Source organism: Priapulus caudatus, unplaced genomic scaffold (assembly GCF_000485595.1).
Source record: "Priapulus caudatus unplaced genomic scaffold, Priapulus_caudatus-5.0.1 Scaffold66, whole genome shotgun sequence".
NCBI classification, from domain to species: Eukaryota; Metazoa; Priapulida; class Priapulimorpha; order Priapulimorphida; family Priapulidae; genus Priapulus; species Priapulus caudatus.
The window spans coordinates 3,139-18,956 of NW_014577127.1; the positions used below are offsets into that span (position 1 = coordinate 3,139).

The window sequence follows — 15,818 nt, forward strand, 5'->3', positions numbered from 1 at the left end:
CCCCCCCCATCGCCCTTCACCCCCCGGACATCACCCCCGACATCTTACCGCCTGGACAAGTTAACCCCCCGCAGACATTCACCCCCCGGACATTTACGCCCCGACATTTACCCCGCAAACAATTACCCCCCGGACAATTACCCCCTGGATATTTACCCCCGGCTCAATTACCCCCTCGAATTACTCCGCTGTTTCTAGTGTCCACGCTGGCAACTGGAGAACCTTTAAAATGTCGGTTAGTGACCGACGGCAATGATTTCTTCAACCCGCTTGTTTTGGGCTCGTCTTTGATTGGCCTCCTCTTCGTGTCCGCTTTTCAATCTACAAACATAACTTTCTATAAAAATTTATCTGGTTTCTAGAGACCATACCCCGACAAATCACCTCCCCGACAATTACCCCTGGACAATCACCCCCCGAAATTCCCCCCCAGACAATCAACCCCCCGGACAATTACCTCCGACAATTAACCCCCGGACAATTCACCCCAATGCCATTTACCCCCATGGCCATTTACCTCCCCGGAGCAATTTACCCCCCAAGACAGATTACCCGCCCCTGGACCATTTACCGGTCCCGGACAATTCAAGTCCCCCGGACATTTACCGCCCGGGACAATGTACCGCCCGACAATTACCGCCCATGCCATTTACCACCCCGGACATTTACCCCCGACAGATTACCCGCCGGACAATTTACGCCCCCGGACAATCTAAAGCCCGCCCCGCGGACATTTCACGCCCCAGAACAATTACCGCCCCGACATATACCCCCCAGACAATTACCCCCGGAGCAATTACCCGCCCATGCCATTTACCCCCCCCATCCGCATCCACCCCCCGGGGACAATCACCCCCGGACATTTACCCTGGACAATGTACCCACCCCCAGACATTTACCCCCCGGACATTTACCCCTCGGACATTTAACCCCCCCAAACAATTACGGCCCCCGGACAATTACCCCCTGGATATTTACCCCCGCGGACAACTTTTTAATTACCGGCCCCTCGGACATTACCCCCGGGTCCAATTACGCCTACGGACAATTCCCCCCCGACAATTAATCCTCCGGACCCATTTACCCTCCCAGACAACTACCCACCGAGCATTTACCCCCGGACAATTACCCCATGCCATTTACGCCCATGCGCATTCACTCCCCCGGACAATCCACCCCCGAAATTTACCACCCCCTGGACAATTACCCCCGGACATTTACCCCCCGTACATTTACCCCCCGGACAATTAACCATCCCGGACAATTGCTCACTTGCTTGTCTATTATTCATTGTTGAAGTCAGTGATACAGGAGGAGGTCGAGGATGAGGGAGGCACGTGGTGGAGGAGGAGCGAGGGGAGAAGTGGTGGAGGAGGAGGAAGGGGAGAAAGATGAATATACATTTTATATGGTTAGGGCGTATCTCAGCATAGATTTCTGTAATAAATTTTTATCAGTACACCTGTGTTTATAATTAGTAGAGCGCCCTATCCTGTAGGGTGCAAAACTCCTACTTCATCGCCTCCCGTCCTCCGCATTCAATGACCGCCCTCATTTCTCGTCTCAACTGGCGCGTGACCTAGCATTCCGATCTGCCCTCCTGTATCGGTTCTTGCGGTGACCTAGCATTCCGATCTGCCCTCCTGTATCGGTTCTTGCGACCGAAATGAAACCCTGAGATTTGATTTTACCATGCACGTCTTGTTCGGCCATGGACCTGTCATTTTAAGCACATATGATCGACCTAAATGCATTGTCCTGGTTATCTAATATTTTACCATGGACATATCTTTCGGCTATGCTCCTGTCTTTTTAAGCGCTAAAGATTTCATATTTTTCTTCAACATATAGTCTGACACAATCAGACTAGTATCGATCAGGAACCCAAATATTACATGTGTGCGAAATTACATGTATATATTAAGATGAATGCCGGTTGCATTCATAAAGAAGGCATGTAATTGGAATTTCATTTGCGTAACCTGTTTGAATTATAATTATTTTAAATTAGAAGCATTTTGGCATATAACAAGCTCATGCAGACTAAATTTTTGAGATACCGTCATTTAATATAGTAACGGAACGCAAATTTCAATTATTTTTACCCATTTCATTTATTCAACCCGATTTTGATACAATTTAAAAATATCTCTATTCAATGATCGCTACGATAGTATCGGGAGAGATAGATGAGAATCGTCTAAGCTATTTTTGGACTTAATGTATTGACGAAGTTATAGAGAAAAAGATCGAAAATCGGCATAAGGCAATACATGTTCAACCGCCAGGTGGCACTGTTCAATTGACGCTATCTGGACGCTATACCAGGAAATTTTTTAGGAACTCATGTATTACACGTGTGCCAACTGCCAAGTTTCTAATTATGGTTATAATTCTGCCCAAAAGTGATCAACCAACACGCCGTCACGTGACGTGCGTGCGCAGTGCGAGCGCGTCTGTGTGTGTGTTTGTTTGTTTGTGTGCGCGCGTGTACACATAATAAAAATTTCTCATAAATCCTTTACAAAAATTTCAAGCCATGTATTTTGTCTGACAACTAAACCAATTATGGCTTGCCTTCAAACTATAAATTGATACAATACATTATTTATGCTATAACTATATACGTTAATAGTAACAAAAGTACTTATTTTACCTATTTACTTTACATATTTTACAAAGGTTTTCACATTATTTATAATTACTATCCCACACCATTTTAGACACATCCTTGTCATCTTATGTCAACTACTCTAAAAACTATACAATTCACTCTTTTAAATAGAAAGATACGTCTAACACGTTGTTTCCTGATTGATTCATCAATCACCAATGGTACTTTCTTGGATAACACAAGTTTTGTGAGCTTTAAGTGTACCATATAAACGTGTTGGACGTACGGTGCTGACCTCTTTGCAAACGTTGAACTTTAGCGTTGTTAATCTTGTGTTCTTACATTTTACTCAATGTATAGGTCATATATAAATTGAATATAATGAAAACAAAGTATTAAATCTGAAACTGAATCTAGACACAAAAACACACTTAGTAAATATTCTTAGATATATATTGCCAGTACCCCAATTGGTAACATAAAACACAAAACAAATTATTTCAAATATTGGCTGTCAATAATTACCATTTGGTTATATCAATGAATATTTTTGAAATTCACACAGCAATGATGTAATCAAACAGATTATACTCAATTTTTCAGAATAGCCTCGAAATATTGACTGGAAATATTAAAATCTAAACATAATCTTAGAATGTAAAAACTCCCAACATTTGCTTTTAGTTTTCATAACTACCAATACTGCTAACATGAAATAGAAACTTGAAATCGAAAACGTGTTAATTGGCACATGCTCAGAATTAAATATCACCTGCTAGCATCAAGGATCCTGATCACGGAGCCTGATTATATTAAACCAAGTGAAATTTCCCCAAAACGCTGACCAGGGATATATATATATATTGTTCCTGGTACTTCACGTTTATTGTCCATGTGGATATTGCATGTTCACACCCACTGCACGCATATCCTTGTAAGATAATTGCAAAACAAACACGAGATATATAACATGGCGCTGCAAGGCAGAGGAGATTTGATATAATCTTGGAACCAGTGAGCCTGAACTGAGACCGGGTGATGGAACTGTGTTACCACGTGTAGTAAAGGCGGCAAACCGTACTGTATGCGTGCATTGCTATTGTTCACAAGATGGCAGCTCGAGAAGACGCACAAGACAGAATGCCGATGGACATGAGTGCTGATAGTGCTACTGTTCAGTGCCACAGCAGAACGACCTACTGCAAATGCTTGCTGCAATTCTCACCCAACAGGCTCAGCAAATGCAGGCGACAGTCCAGCAGCAGAGCAACCTACCAGATGCTCGTGCTAAGAAGGTAAACTGGTCATTACTGAAAACACTATGTCCAGAAAAATTTGATATGGACGCCTTCTCTAGCATTGACCTTAGGAGCTGGCAACGATCCTTTCTTGTCTTCGCCAAAGAAGCTGAACTCACAGTTTGATTGGGAAACTCAGCAAATTGCCATCGCGTCCGCCATGAAACCATCTACATTCAACCGTGTAGATGCTCTTCGACTACAGCTCCCTGTTGCCAAGCAACAAGACATTAAAGAAGTTGTGGCTATTACTTCAAGCCTAATCGAGACAACAAAATCTGTGTGAACACCTCGACACCAATTTCATCACTTGCATCGAAAGCCTAGCCTATTGCAAAATTCCATAGTAAAGTGGTGGAAAAGGTAAAAGAATGTAACTTTGATAAAGGGTTCTGTCATGTATGCACTACGTCATAAGTAGCCGGATAACTCTCATGCAATATGAACCAATCAGATGTGAATAAATTCTGTTGTGCTTTCCTAATGGTGGACTTTCTGGTATCAAAAGATTACATGGTGTCAGAAGCGTCTTGACCGACAGCGTGGGGCCCGAGCCTCCAGAATATGCTCCCGGAAGCATCTGACAAAGACATGCTTCGCATCTTGCGAGTATTATCCTACCTGAGGTCTTTGATGGCTCTCGGCGGCCCCTTCGCCAATCCTGCAAGCGGCGCTATTGTCATCATGGTAATTGAGTCCTTCATTGGGAACACGTCCAGAGAATCTCCCTTATCGCAGGGAGAGATATCCAAGAAAGTCGTCGACTTACTCAATGAGACGTCTAAGATGGCCTTGATCGATCCGCCAAAATCTCCCTAAAGCTGAGCTTGTCGAGATTCTTGAAGACTTGAAAACCTCTACCAAGTTGCGCACAGAAGTGACTGCCCTTCAGTCTGAGTATACGGGTCTCACCCCGGTCGTAGTCATCCATGGCATGATGGCTCTGCATGTGAAGTTTCCTTGGGAGGCTCTCTTCCACGCTCTCCCGGCTGAAGCGGATGTCCTAACAAAAGTCTTAAAGAAAATATACGATGAAGATGATAGATACTTTGCTCTCGAAGCAGAGTCCGCTACAATGGGAGTGACATAGTACCCCCATATTTTCTGAGTCTGCAGGTTCTTAAAGGAAGAAATCTCGAATGACCAAGCATTCAGGAACTACAAAGGAGAAGCTTCTGCTCAATCAGATGAGGACAGTGAACTCGGCGAGGAAATGGACAACCAAGTTCACTCATTCGTGGAAAACCTATCCGTGAGCGAGCAGAAGTGTGAGCAACTCAAGCATGAAACTGCGAGAGACACGGAACTTCAGGAACTCAGGTCCACAATTCATGCTGGATGGCCGGCAGAGAAGTCCCAAGCACTTCCTGCCACGCAACCATATTGGAACATACGTGATAAGCTGTACGAGGCAGGAGAACTGCTATTCTACGAGGAAAGACTCATAATGCATCGAGAAATGCGTAAGGAAATGCTCAACACTGTGCTCAACATGAGTGTCACCTCGGGATGGAGAAATGCAAGGCCAGGGCGCGTAACACCATCTACTGGCCTGGAATGTCATCAGCAATCGAAGATTTCATATCAAGGTGCAAAACGTGCAACCATTTCAAGAAGAGACAGCAGAAGGAACCGCTAATTCCACACGACATACCAGACAGACCGTGGAAAAAACTCGGTAGGGACTTGTTTGAGTATGGGGCAAAATACTACCTTGTTGTAGTAGACTACTACTCCAAGTACCCAGAAATCAGCCTACTCAAGAGAAAAGCCGTGAGTGAGGTGATCATGCATCTTAAGTCCATCCTCGCAAAGCACGGGATACCGGAAACTATTGTGTCTGACAATCAACCGTTTAACTCCCGTGAGTTCAAAGACTTTGCTAGGAAATGGGACATTGAACTATGTACCTTAAGCCCAACCTACCCCCAATCAAACGGATGCAGTGAACGGGCTGTACAAACAGTTAAGTACATCCTTAGAAAGTCAGCCGAGGAAACGAGTGACCCATACATCGCGTTACTCAAATACCAAAATGCACCCATTGCTGGAATGAATTACTCTCTCGCTCAGCTGCTTATGAGCAGGACACTTCGATCGAGATTACCAGCAAAAAGTACATCGCTGATGCCAAATATTGCAAAGGATGCATGTGGTCAGCTCAAAATGAGACAGAATGAGCAGGCACGCCTCTATAACAAGCATGCAAAACCGTTACCAGAGCTACAGACTGATGATACCGTCAGGATCAGGACCCAGAAAACTTGGGAACCAGCTGTAGTACAACAGCAACACATGGCGCCAAGGTCCTACATAGTACAAACACCCAACAGACGTTTCTACAGGAGAAACAGAAAACACTTACTGAGGACATCCGAACCGAAACCTGTAATAACTGGTCCGGAACTCAATGAAATCCCGACATCAGGAAGTTCGCTGGAGCACCATGAGCTCCTAGCACATGCCGAACATACTGAACCGGCACGGCAGAGCACTACTTACACTACTCGTTCCGGGAGAATCATCAGGGAACCAAGTCGTTACAAAGATTACGTCAAATCGTGATTCTGTTCGGTGTGATTGAATTGGTGGTAAAGACCAGTTCCAACAGTGGGCTATGTGCTAGCAACTTCTAGCCCTGCTGCATAGTTCGTCTGTTAGTGTTCAAAGTTGAATGATAATTGAGGATTTGAAATGTGACTGATAAATGACTGTTCTAGTCAGGTGAACTCCTGAAATCAGTTAAAAAAAGCTTTGCATTTTGATCCAATCCAGAATTGTTCTCAACAATTCAGTCTTGCAAACATAGTTATACATGGTGCAATTAGATGTGGTAATGTATTGGGTACTTGATTATAATTGACAATTCCATATCTAATCGATAATTTGCCAGTCAAGTTTATTACTGAATAGTTTTGCTGTTCGAGTTCAATTGTTTTATTCAACTTCTTCTTCTTCTATTCAAGAAAAAGAAAAAAAAGGAGATGTCATGTATGCACTACGGCATAAGTACCCGGATAACTGTAATGTAATATGAACCAATCAGATGCGAATAAATTCTGTTGTGCTTTCCTAATGCACCTACTACGCAGTTGTGTGACGAATGGTGAAGTGGATTTTGAAAAGTGGACTCGTGGTTTGCTATCCATCAGGAATACACCCCACAAGGGTACAGGGATAGACCCTGCAATTCACCTATATTGACACCTGGCGAATGAAGTAATTCCAGCACACAAGAGTGCCCTGAGCAAAGACTGGCATAAACAACTGGCCGACTATAAGCTGATATCCAGTGAATGCCAGAAAGCTGAGAAATACTGCCCTGGTAAACCCCTACCTGTCCTCAGTGTAGGTGATCCTGTCTTAGTACAGAACAGGTGTAACAGAAGATGGGATAAATACGGTGTGGTGCAAGAGCGTAACCTCAAGAATCGAAAGTATGTTATCCGTCTTCCATCAGGCCTACTGACTGTGAGAAATCGAATTATGCTGAGACGTAGATTCCTGCCAACCACGGTACCATCTGCAGGAACGTCGAAATGGTCACCAATCACTCTAGAGACGAATACCCATGAAGCTACAGTCGGATACCTATGAGAAGGCAATAACTGCATTGCCACCCATCCAGTCACCCGTTGAAGTACCATCAACACTCGAAACCCTGACTGACTGTGCAGATGACAATCCTATTGTTGTGAATGACAACAGTGACAATATAATAAATGTCACGTCTGAAGATTGTCCTGAACCAGTTCGAAGGTCTGGATGTAACAGGAAACCAGCTGTCCGATTTAGTGACTATGTGTAAGACCTCCCATAACGGTCGTAATTCAATAGTGTTTACTGTTGTTCGTTTAGTAAGATACTGTTCAATGTTGCTCGTTTATAGTTATGCATTCTAGTACGATCTTGTAAGGAAGGGAGATGTAACCCCCCCCCCCCCTAGTATGTAACAAGTAAGACAGTCATTAGAATCTTTATTCTAATGCTTCAAGAACACGAGATATATAACAATCCTGACCGTATATTTTGTGAAATATGGAAAGCCAGAACTAGGTCCCAGGCAGATTCACTCGTGGCTTGATCTGGAACCAAGAGCACTCCGCAAGCGGTCTCGCAGACCAGAGGTGCGCTGAGGATGGGTCTCTGTGTTGCTGGTGGTGTCAGTATTTCCTTCATCTCCACTGACACTGGTCTCAACAAGGTCAGGCTCTGAACGTTTGTAGTACCAACGACCAACTTTTCCATCCCACTGTGTAAACCATGAGAAATAATATTATTAGAAGTGAATAACAATAGATCTATAATAATAATCACTCCTGATATTATTGATCTATGTTTTTCCGTAACGTAGTTAAAAGACGAGAGTGCAACAGAATCAAGTTTAAAATATGTCAGTAACACATAATTTAAGTATGCAATAACTTTTTAAAGATTCTTGATAATATAAGTTAGAGTGCCCATAAACTCTCATCATACTTTTTTCATCTGTATTGATGAAAAAATAAAGAGATTCAGATTGAACTTCTGTATGTAAGATGTATCAATTCTGTTGGCTGCAAACAGAATAACGAGCCTTTGTGCCATACACTCGAACCTATCCACTATGTATGCAGCAATTACCGACGAGGTCATGATCACATTGTCGTAAGGGTGCCAGGCTACATCTCGCACACATGACTTGTGCTGTTTATGTTTTGCCACTTTCTTTCCAGTCAAAATATCATACACTAAAGAGAAGAAAGCACACGTGAAAATAATCCAAATAAAAAGGACAAGCATACAAAAAAACAGTCCAGGTAGTGCCTTACTCACAAAGTACATTTTTTCCAACAGAGGAAACATCCTTGAGACACTATATATATTGCACTGTACTGCTTAAAATTGTCTTCATAAATCTATTCTTAGGAGATTAAATAACCAATATAACAAACCAATGAAGCTGCCCGTCGCACAGCCAGTGATGATGTATCGCTGACCCGTTGTAAACAGTGGAGAGAAATATGCACGTATAAGCGTGTGCAATACGCAGTGCCCTCTGTACGTCATCAAGGACGAATCACCCAACAGCTGCTGCTTTCTCTGAGCTGCAAGAAATTCCCTAAACACTTCACACAGGAGCATCAGAGTAACTATTATTATAACTACGATGCAAAATGTTCCAAAGATTTGGGTAGACGAGTTTATGCCACAGCTTATGCATGTGCGTTCCACAGTAAGGCAGATCAACAGATGATGCATGGTGTTGAGTCACATCAGCACAATTTCATGGTGCCAATGATGAAGTAAGCTACATGTACAATCCATAATAATATGTTCATCGTGAAACGTTATAGTTGGAAGGTAATTAGTAGGAAGAGCATTGACAGGGTTTCACCTAGATGCTCATGGGAATGTGCCTTCTGCTGATGGTGCAGACTAGTATATTTTAGTAGAATTGCAAGTGCTTGCAGCATTACTAGTGGTATTAAGAAGACATGGTGGTAAGCCTGCAGCCATAGTATTTGGCTTGTTCCATAGTTGGACATGTAATAATCTGCCTGAGCAGTGACCAGGTCGTTACAGAAAGTTACATTCAGAATACATACCAGAACAACTAGCACCAGACTTACATCTGCGCGGCACACCCTGCCAACGGTAGTCCCAAGACTGGTTAGCGACAGCTCGTCTCGTCTGTTCCTGCGCATCATCTGAGCTAAACCTACGGATGTCCCATAGTTTTATCGTCTGGTCTTTGGAATTAGAGATGAGGTATCGGCCATCACCCTATTTTAAAACGATAAAATCTGTCCATAACAAAATAAAATATTATGAACCATACCCCAGTTTTATAACAGATATGGACAACTAGAGCCCCTGGAAACTACAATTGGGTCAAAAGACTCACTGGTTTCTTACACCAAGATCATAAGGTCATCAAGTCCAAGCTATTTGCCACTACTTTTTCATAACTACAAGAAAACACCTGTTTTGGAAAATCTTACTCTGTCCTGCCATCTTTGTGCGCAGATACATACCTTTGAGTCAATATGTGTTATACCATCAGAATGACCTGCTAATACACCTATCGGTTTTGGGTAAGATTCACTCAATGTTCTTCTATCCCAAACCTTGAAGAGAAAATAATCCTAGTGAATTGGCTGAACAGAATGCTACTGCATAGGTTCAATGTCAGTTAACATACCTAATAAGTATATATCATCAAAATAAGTGACAAATATTATTATATATAGACCTAAATTGAAGAGAGATCATGACTATTTAATACCTCGCCAATTATATCAATACTGATAATAAGATTTAATATTATACCTGACCATTTCAGTAAGTAACTCTACAAGGACAAGGTTAACGTACATACCTTAACAAGCCCATCATCACCACCGCTGTACAAAATGTATGATGAACAATCGGCAAATGCAATACAGTTCACATCGTCTTCGTGTGCTTCCACCTATAACATACATAAGGAATCCACAATCTACCATAAGCTACCTCTTTAGGAGGTTATGTTACACATCACATGCCAGCTCACATGAAAACACCATGTCGGAAATAAAATAGCATAATATATGGATTGAGTAAAAAATTAATAAAAATAACAACAGAGGTGCATATCACATGACAAAACTGTGGACTAACCCGCAACGTTCGTTCCCCTCGTTCTCTGTCATAGACATATGCGCACCTATCATTTGCTCTGAAAGATGAACAAACATCAGTATTAACTATTTGTCTTTGTGTCAAATTTCGCCACTAAAAAGATGGAGCAGTGCATGGATACAGATATACAGTACACAGTTTAACTGGAGAGAGGTGATAGTATTTGGCCACGTATGATATTCAAATGTTTTATTCATAAGCAAAGCAAGCATATCACAATGACAACAGACGCAGGAATAACTGACAGTCATTGCTGCACTTTGTTTTGTGCACCATGGAACACTTACCCACACAATATCTCCTTATTGTCCTCAGAAAACTTGAGTGAGAACACACAGAACCTACGGTCCATAGGGCACAGGTCCAGTGCAACATGTGTCTCTTGAGCACCATAGACATTAACCATGTGCACTGCATTTAGACAACATTTCACAAACGTTAGCATAGAAGCATTCGACAAAAACAGAATTAAAGATAATTATACACACACTTGTAGAAACTTTATAACTACAGACACAGTAGTGTATTAGCTGTATTCACCATTATGCGAATACTGTGTTAAATATACAATTTCTGAAGGAAAAAGCATATTTATAAAAAATTAGGATTTTATTATTTAAAAAGCATGCGTTGTACAACTAATAGCATGGTGCTTACACCACATGTTTCCAAACAAAAGCCAAGAATGATACTAACCAAATTCAGACCAACTTGAGTATATCACAAAGTTACCATCAGGGCTAGAATAAATAAAAACTGCTATTAAACAGCAAACTGTCTGAAAACAAGGGCAAGTTGAAACAAGAACTAACGTTCATATTCCTGTTTACTTTTCACTGTCAAATTACTGTATCATGATTCTTATCTCTTTATTACTATTCCAGTAATGCCAACATGTTCTATGCACACATTTTCTGTCCAAGCAACTTGCCAGAATTTTGAGCAGTTTAAATTGCACACTCCGTTGTATTAACAAAAGTGTCAATGACACTGTAGCTCACCTTGGGTGAGATAGAAGAGGGAGGGAAATATATAAAGCAAGAGGATATATGGGAGAACTCCCATTATAAAGCATATCTCCCATTATATACTATTGATAATGATATATGCATAAGTTTTGATGCGAAAATAAATGTTTCAGATCTGAAAGTCTGAAATCTTGACGAGAGATGGCACTACGCCTAAATGATCGCCATTTTGGTTTTATAATACGCAGTGGCTACGCATCCGGAACCGGTCGCCTAGCCTCCAGGCTACGCATCCGGACATCCACTCACACAGTGATCGCGTGACTCGCGTACACGCATGATTGCGCAACGGGACGCTCTGCTGATTGCCGAAAATATACAATATATGCACTGCTGCCATCTATCCTTTCATCCGTCCTCTCTCGCTCTCTCTCTCAATCTCTCACACACACACAGCTCTCTCTTTCTCTCACACACAAGCACAGCTCTCTCTCTCTCTCTCTCTCTCTCTCTCTCTCTCTCTCTCTCTCTCTCTCTCTCTCTCTTCTCTCTCTCATCTGTCTCACGCATACACACACACATACACAGTCTCTCTCTCTCTCTCTCGCTCTCTCTCTCTCTCACGCATACACACACATACACATTCCTTCTCTCTCTCTCTCCTCTCTCTCTCTCTCTGCCTCCTCTCTCCACACCACACACACACACACAACACACAACACACACACACACAACACACACACACACACACACACACACTACCACACACACACACACTCACTCACGCACGCACGCACGCACGCACGCACGCACGCACGCACGCACGCACGCACGCACGCACGCACGCACACACACACACACACACACTCGGCAACCAGCAGAGCGTCCCGTTGCACAATCTTGCGTGTGCGTGTCGCAAGAGTGTGAGTTGGATGTCCGGACGCGTAGCCCAGCAGCTCCTCGTCCGGAACCGGTCGCGTAGCCACGACCTTTATAATATTTCAGTCAAATTAATGTAACGCAGAATCTAAAGCACAATATTACATGTATATAGGTATGATTGTAGAGCTGTTAACCAGTTAGACAAAATAAATGTAATAGGACGTTGTCATCTCTCCCATAGGAGTAACAACTGTTTTGGGGCTAGCCTTACACATTCACATACCAAAATTTAACAAAATCGAATGAATTTAAATGGATATTTTCATTTTTGCCAAAAAGTGGGGATGGCTCGAAAGTAGGTCGACTGGCGTGCTCCAAAATAGGACGTTCAAATCTTTCCCATAGGAGTAACAACTGTATGCAATTTGAAACATGTGGGTCAAACGGTTCTCGAGTTATCGTTGACCGTAGGCAGACACTGAAATGCATAGTGAAATTTCCAAACCTACCTAATTTGCATAATTTAAAAAATATCAAAACCCGTGTGATATGTTTTGGGGCCAGTCCTTATTTATTCACATACTAGAAATGAGCAAAATCCGTTGAACCTGAACTGACCAAAATTTGAACAGAGACATCTGATCCCTTGACACTTTCGACATAAGTTGGTAAAAGCAGATAAGCTAAAAAAATGCTTGATTTAAAAATGTAAATATTAAATTTTATATTTTAACTACATGATTTTGACAGGTGGTGCCTAATCCCCCTTCATCACTCACCTAAATGCAGTGTCTACAACGCTCCAGCCAACGTCTCGTGCTGCAACTCCCTTTAACTGTCTAAACCTGTTCCCCGTTGTGTCATATATGCGTATGTTCTGATCTGCAATATTTGAAATGGTGCGCATTAGTACAACTATTAGAATCTCACATAGACTTTTCTGGTTAATGTTGACATTATTGTTACAGACGTTAACGTGAAATGAAAATTCACACTCTAAATATCGGCTGGTCATTTAATAATTAATTAACGATCAATTTAGGCAAATTTCATAAATTGTCTATAATTAGATTGGTGTAGATTTATAGGTAGCAAATAAACTAATTCTAGAAAAGTCTACAAAGTCACGCTTACATACAGTGGCATAGCATCTTATATGTTAAACAGGTATTAATAATTAATGTTTTTTAGCCACACCTTGACAAGCAGTGATGAAGACATCGCCACTTTGCGAGAACTGCCCACAGAATGCCTTGTGATGATAGGAGGCCACCCGTTCCATACAATTTGGTATAAACCTGTAAAAGTGTAATAGATCATCAATATTTTCCCCTGAACAATAGGTGATATACTGTCATTGCTTCCACTGGAGTCATGGACTGGGGGGCATGGGAACAAGTCCTCCCCATACACATAGCCTCACACTGTGCATACAATGTATAGTGATGTTGAAGTCATTGCCAGTCTCCACGCTGACCTCGTATGTTTTTATCTACTATACTACTAGTTTCTTACTATAATTGAAATCAATGATGAATACTTCACAAGCTACACCCACAATTTCTATCAAGTGTCCCATCAAAATGTGTTTAACGATTTTTATTAAATAAATAATATGAGACATGTTATATTATATTATTCTTCATGTTATTCTACTTGTGTTAGTACATGCCATGACTCCTTGCAAGAAAGTGTCTGTAGTAAAGTTAATATGTCTTAGATATTGTATGATGTTATATTCACCAAAATATATACATTTATAAATTTTAATTAACTCTGAATTCCATGTTGATGTCACATGACTCACATTAAGTACCAGATACTGATACTTGATACATCATTTGAATAGCACCAATGATAATGGCAACAACAAATTGTACCATCAATTTTCCTCTGAATATTCCTTGGTCCCATAACTTCCTAGTAAACATTACTAAAGATGAAAAAGCAATGCTAAACAACTGCTAAGCTATGATAAAAGATGGAAAAAACTGACATTTTATAGGTAAGACTATATTGTACCACACATTATTTGATTTATTTGAGACATCATTGTATTAAATGAGATGTCTTTAAATAGATCTGGAAAGCAAATGCTTACACATGAGTCAGATGCCATGGTAGAATAGACTTACAATGTACGTGGCAGTGCATGTGGAATATCTTTTACAGCTGGTGACACAGCTAATCACAGTAACAAATTTCATACATTTCAAATTCATGTTTTCAGAAAGAAAATTTAGCCTCCCTTACAACCAACAAAATATATCCAACAACGTGAAAAGATTACAGTTACAGATGTTTAGTGAAATGCCACGGGGTTTTGTCATTGGCCTTATAAAACAGCAGAGCCACATACCCTGTAGACATCTCAGAGCGGTCACCGGAAGTAAAGTGTAGGTGCTTTAACATTCCAATTTCTCTCTGAAATGAAATGGTGAATTATGCTTGAATATTAACCGTTGGACTTGGAAACATTCAATCAAAACCTGCAAATTGTCAATAGATGCAGATAAGTTGATATAAGTGTGAAACAAGTTTAATATAATACAACTGGCGGCCACATAAATTAACTCGAATATTTCAGATATATTTATTTTTAATCATTTACATGGGCATTTTTTCATTTCATATTCAAGAGTATTTCCAAGACACATTTAAAGGATGTTTCTAGATAACAACTTCAAGTAATACCTTGTTCAACATGTCAATAAAACTACTATTTTTCTGCGGACGTTGGGCGGTTGGTCTGCGGCCAGAAGCTGTCAAGATTTCACCTTTCAAGTCATGTTTCTAAACATCAAAGATAATTTTGTATACAAACACAACTGAATGTATATGAACTATCATATCCATTTCTATTATAAGAGACCAATAAACACACATGCGCACGCGCACACGCACACGCACACGCACACGCACACGCACACGCACACACACATATTACATCATGTATAACAATGCAAGCCTACTTACAAATATTATTCACTATAATCACACGTAAATAATCTCAGATTTTAAATTATTTAATCCTGCTACAACTTAAAGGTAGCTTCCCTCGAACTTTCCACATAAATTTGTGTAACAAACCACTGTGAAAACGTCAGTAAATAACTCACTACACTTTAACTTACACGTTAGCTTTGAAAATAAAACTGTAAAAATATTTATCCAGATGAGACGGGATACTAGAGAAGCGTTGCCGAAAGGAGGTGTTAATCCAAAGCGCTAAGCGCAGATCTTGCGCGCAGTTCCGCGGCAAGGCGCACGCGACCGCGGGAACGTCCTACGACAGTATGCAGCGCTGGCAGCTATGGATTCGTGGGGCTGGCTATGCCTTTCGCGCCCGGGCGCACAGACGCCAGCGCTCACTCCTGGGCGTGGACCTTCTCC

The 15,818-nt window shown here is 41.4% G+C and overlaps 1 protein-coding gene across 7 annotated transcripts in view; it reads right to left on the reverse strand.

The window, feature by feature from the left end:
* Positions 1-2,526: 2,526 nt before the first annotated feature.
* Positions 2,527-15,818, reverse strand: part of LOC106821260 (DDB1- and CUL4-associated factor 11-like) — an 18,401-nt gene continuing 5,109 nt past the window's right edge. For all 7 annotated transcript variants that reach the window (XM_014825986.1, XM_014825990.1, XM_014825992.1 and 4 more), the window contains 13 exons: positions 15,120-15,218; positions 14,785-14,849; positions 13,623-13,723; positions 13,205-13,307; positions 11,272-11,315; positions 10,863-10,986; positions 10,555-10,612; positions 10,274-10,366; positions 9,930-10,022; positions 9,525-9,678; positions 8,847-8,999; positions 8,536-8,642; positions 2,527-8,164 (listed from right to left, as the gene is read on the reverse strand). In XM_014825986.1, the coding sequence (XP_014681472.1) occupies positions 7,982-8,164; positions 8,536-8,642; positions 8,847-8,999; positions 9,525-9,678; positions 9,930-10,022; positions 10,274-10,366; positions 10,555-10,612; positions 10,863-10,986; positions 11,272-11,315; positions 13,205-13,307; positions 13,623-13,723; positions 14,785-14,849; positions 15,120-15,218 (1,377 nt within the window). In that variant the 3' untranslated portion in view covers positions 2,527-7,981. The remainder of the gene's footprint in view (positions 8,165-8,535; positions 8,643-8,846; positions 9,000-9,524; positions 9,679-9,929; positions 10,023-10,273; positions 10,367-10,554; positions 10,613-10,862; positions 10,987-11,271; positions 11,316-13,204; positions 13,308-13,622; positions 13,724-14,784; positions 14,850-15,119; positions 15,219-15,818) is intronic.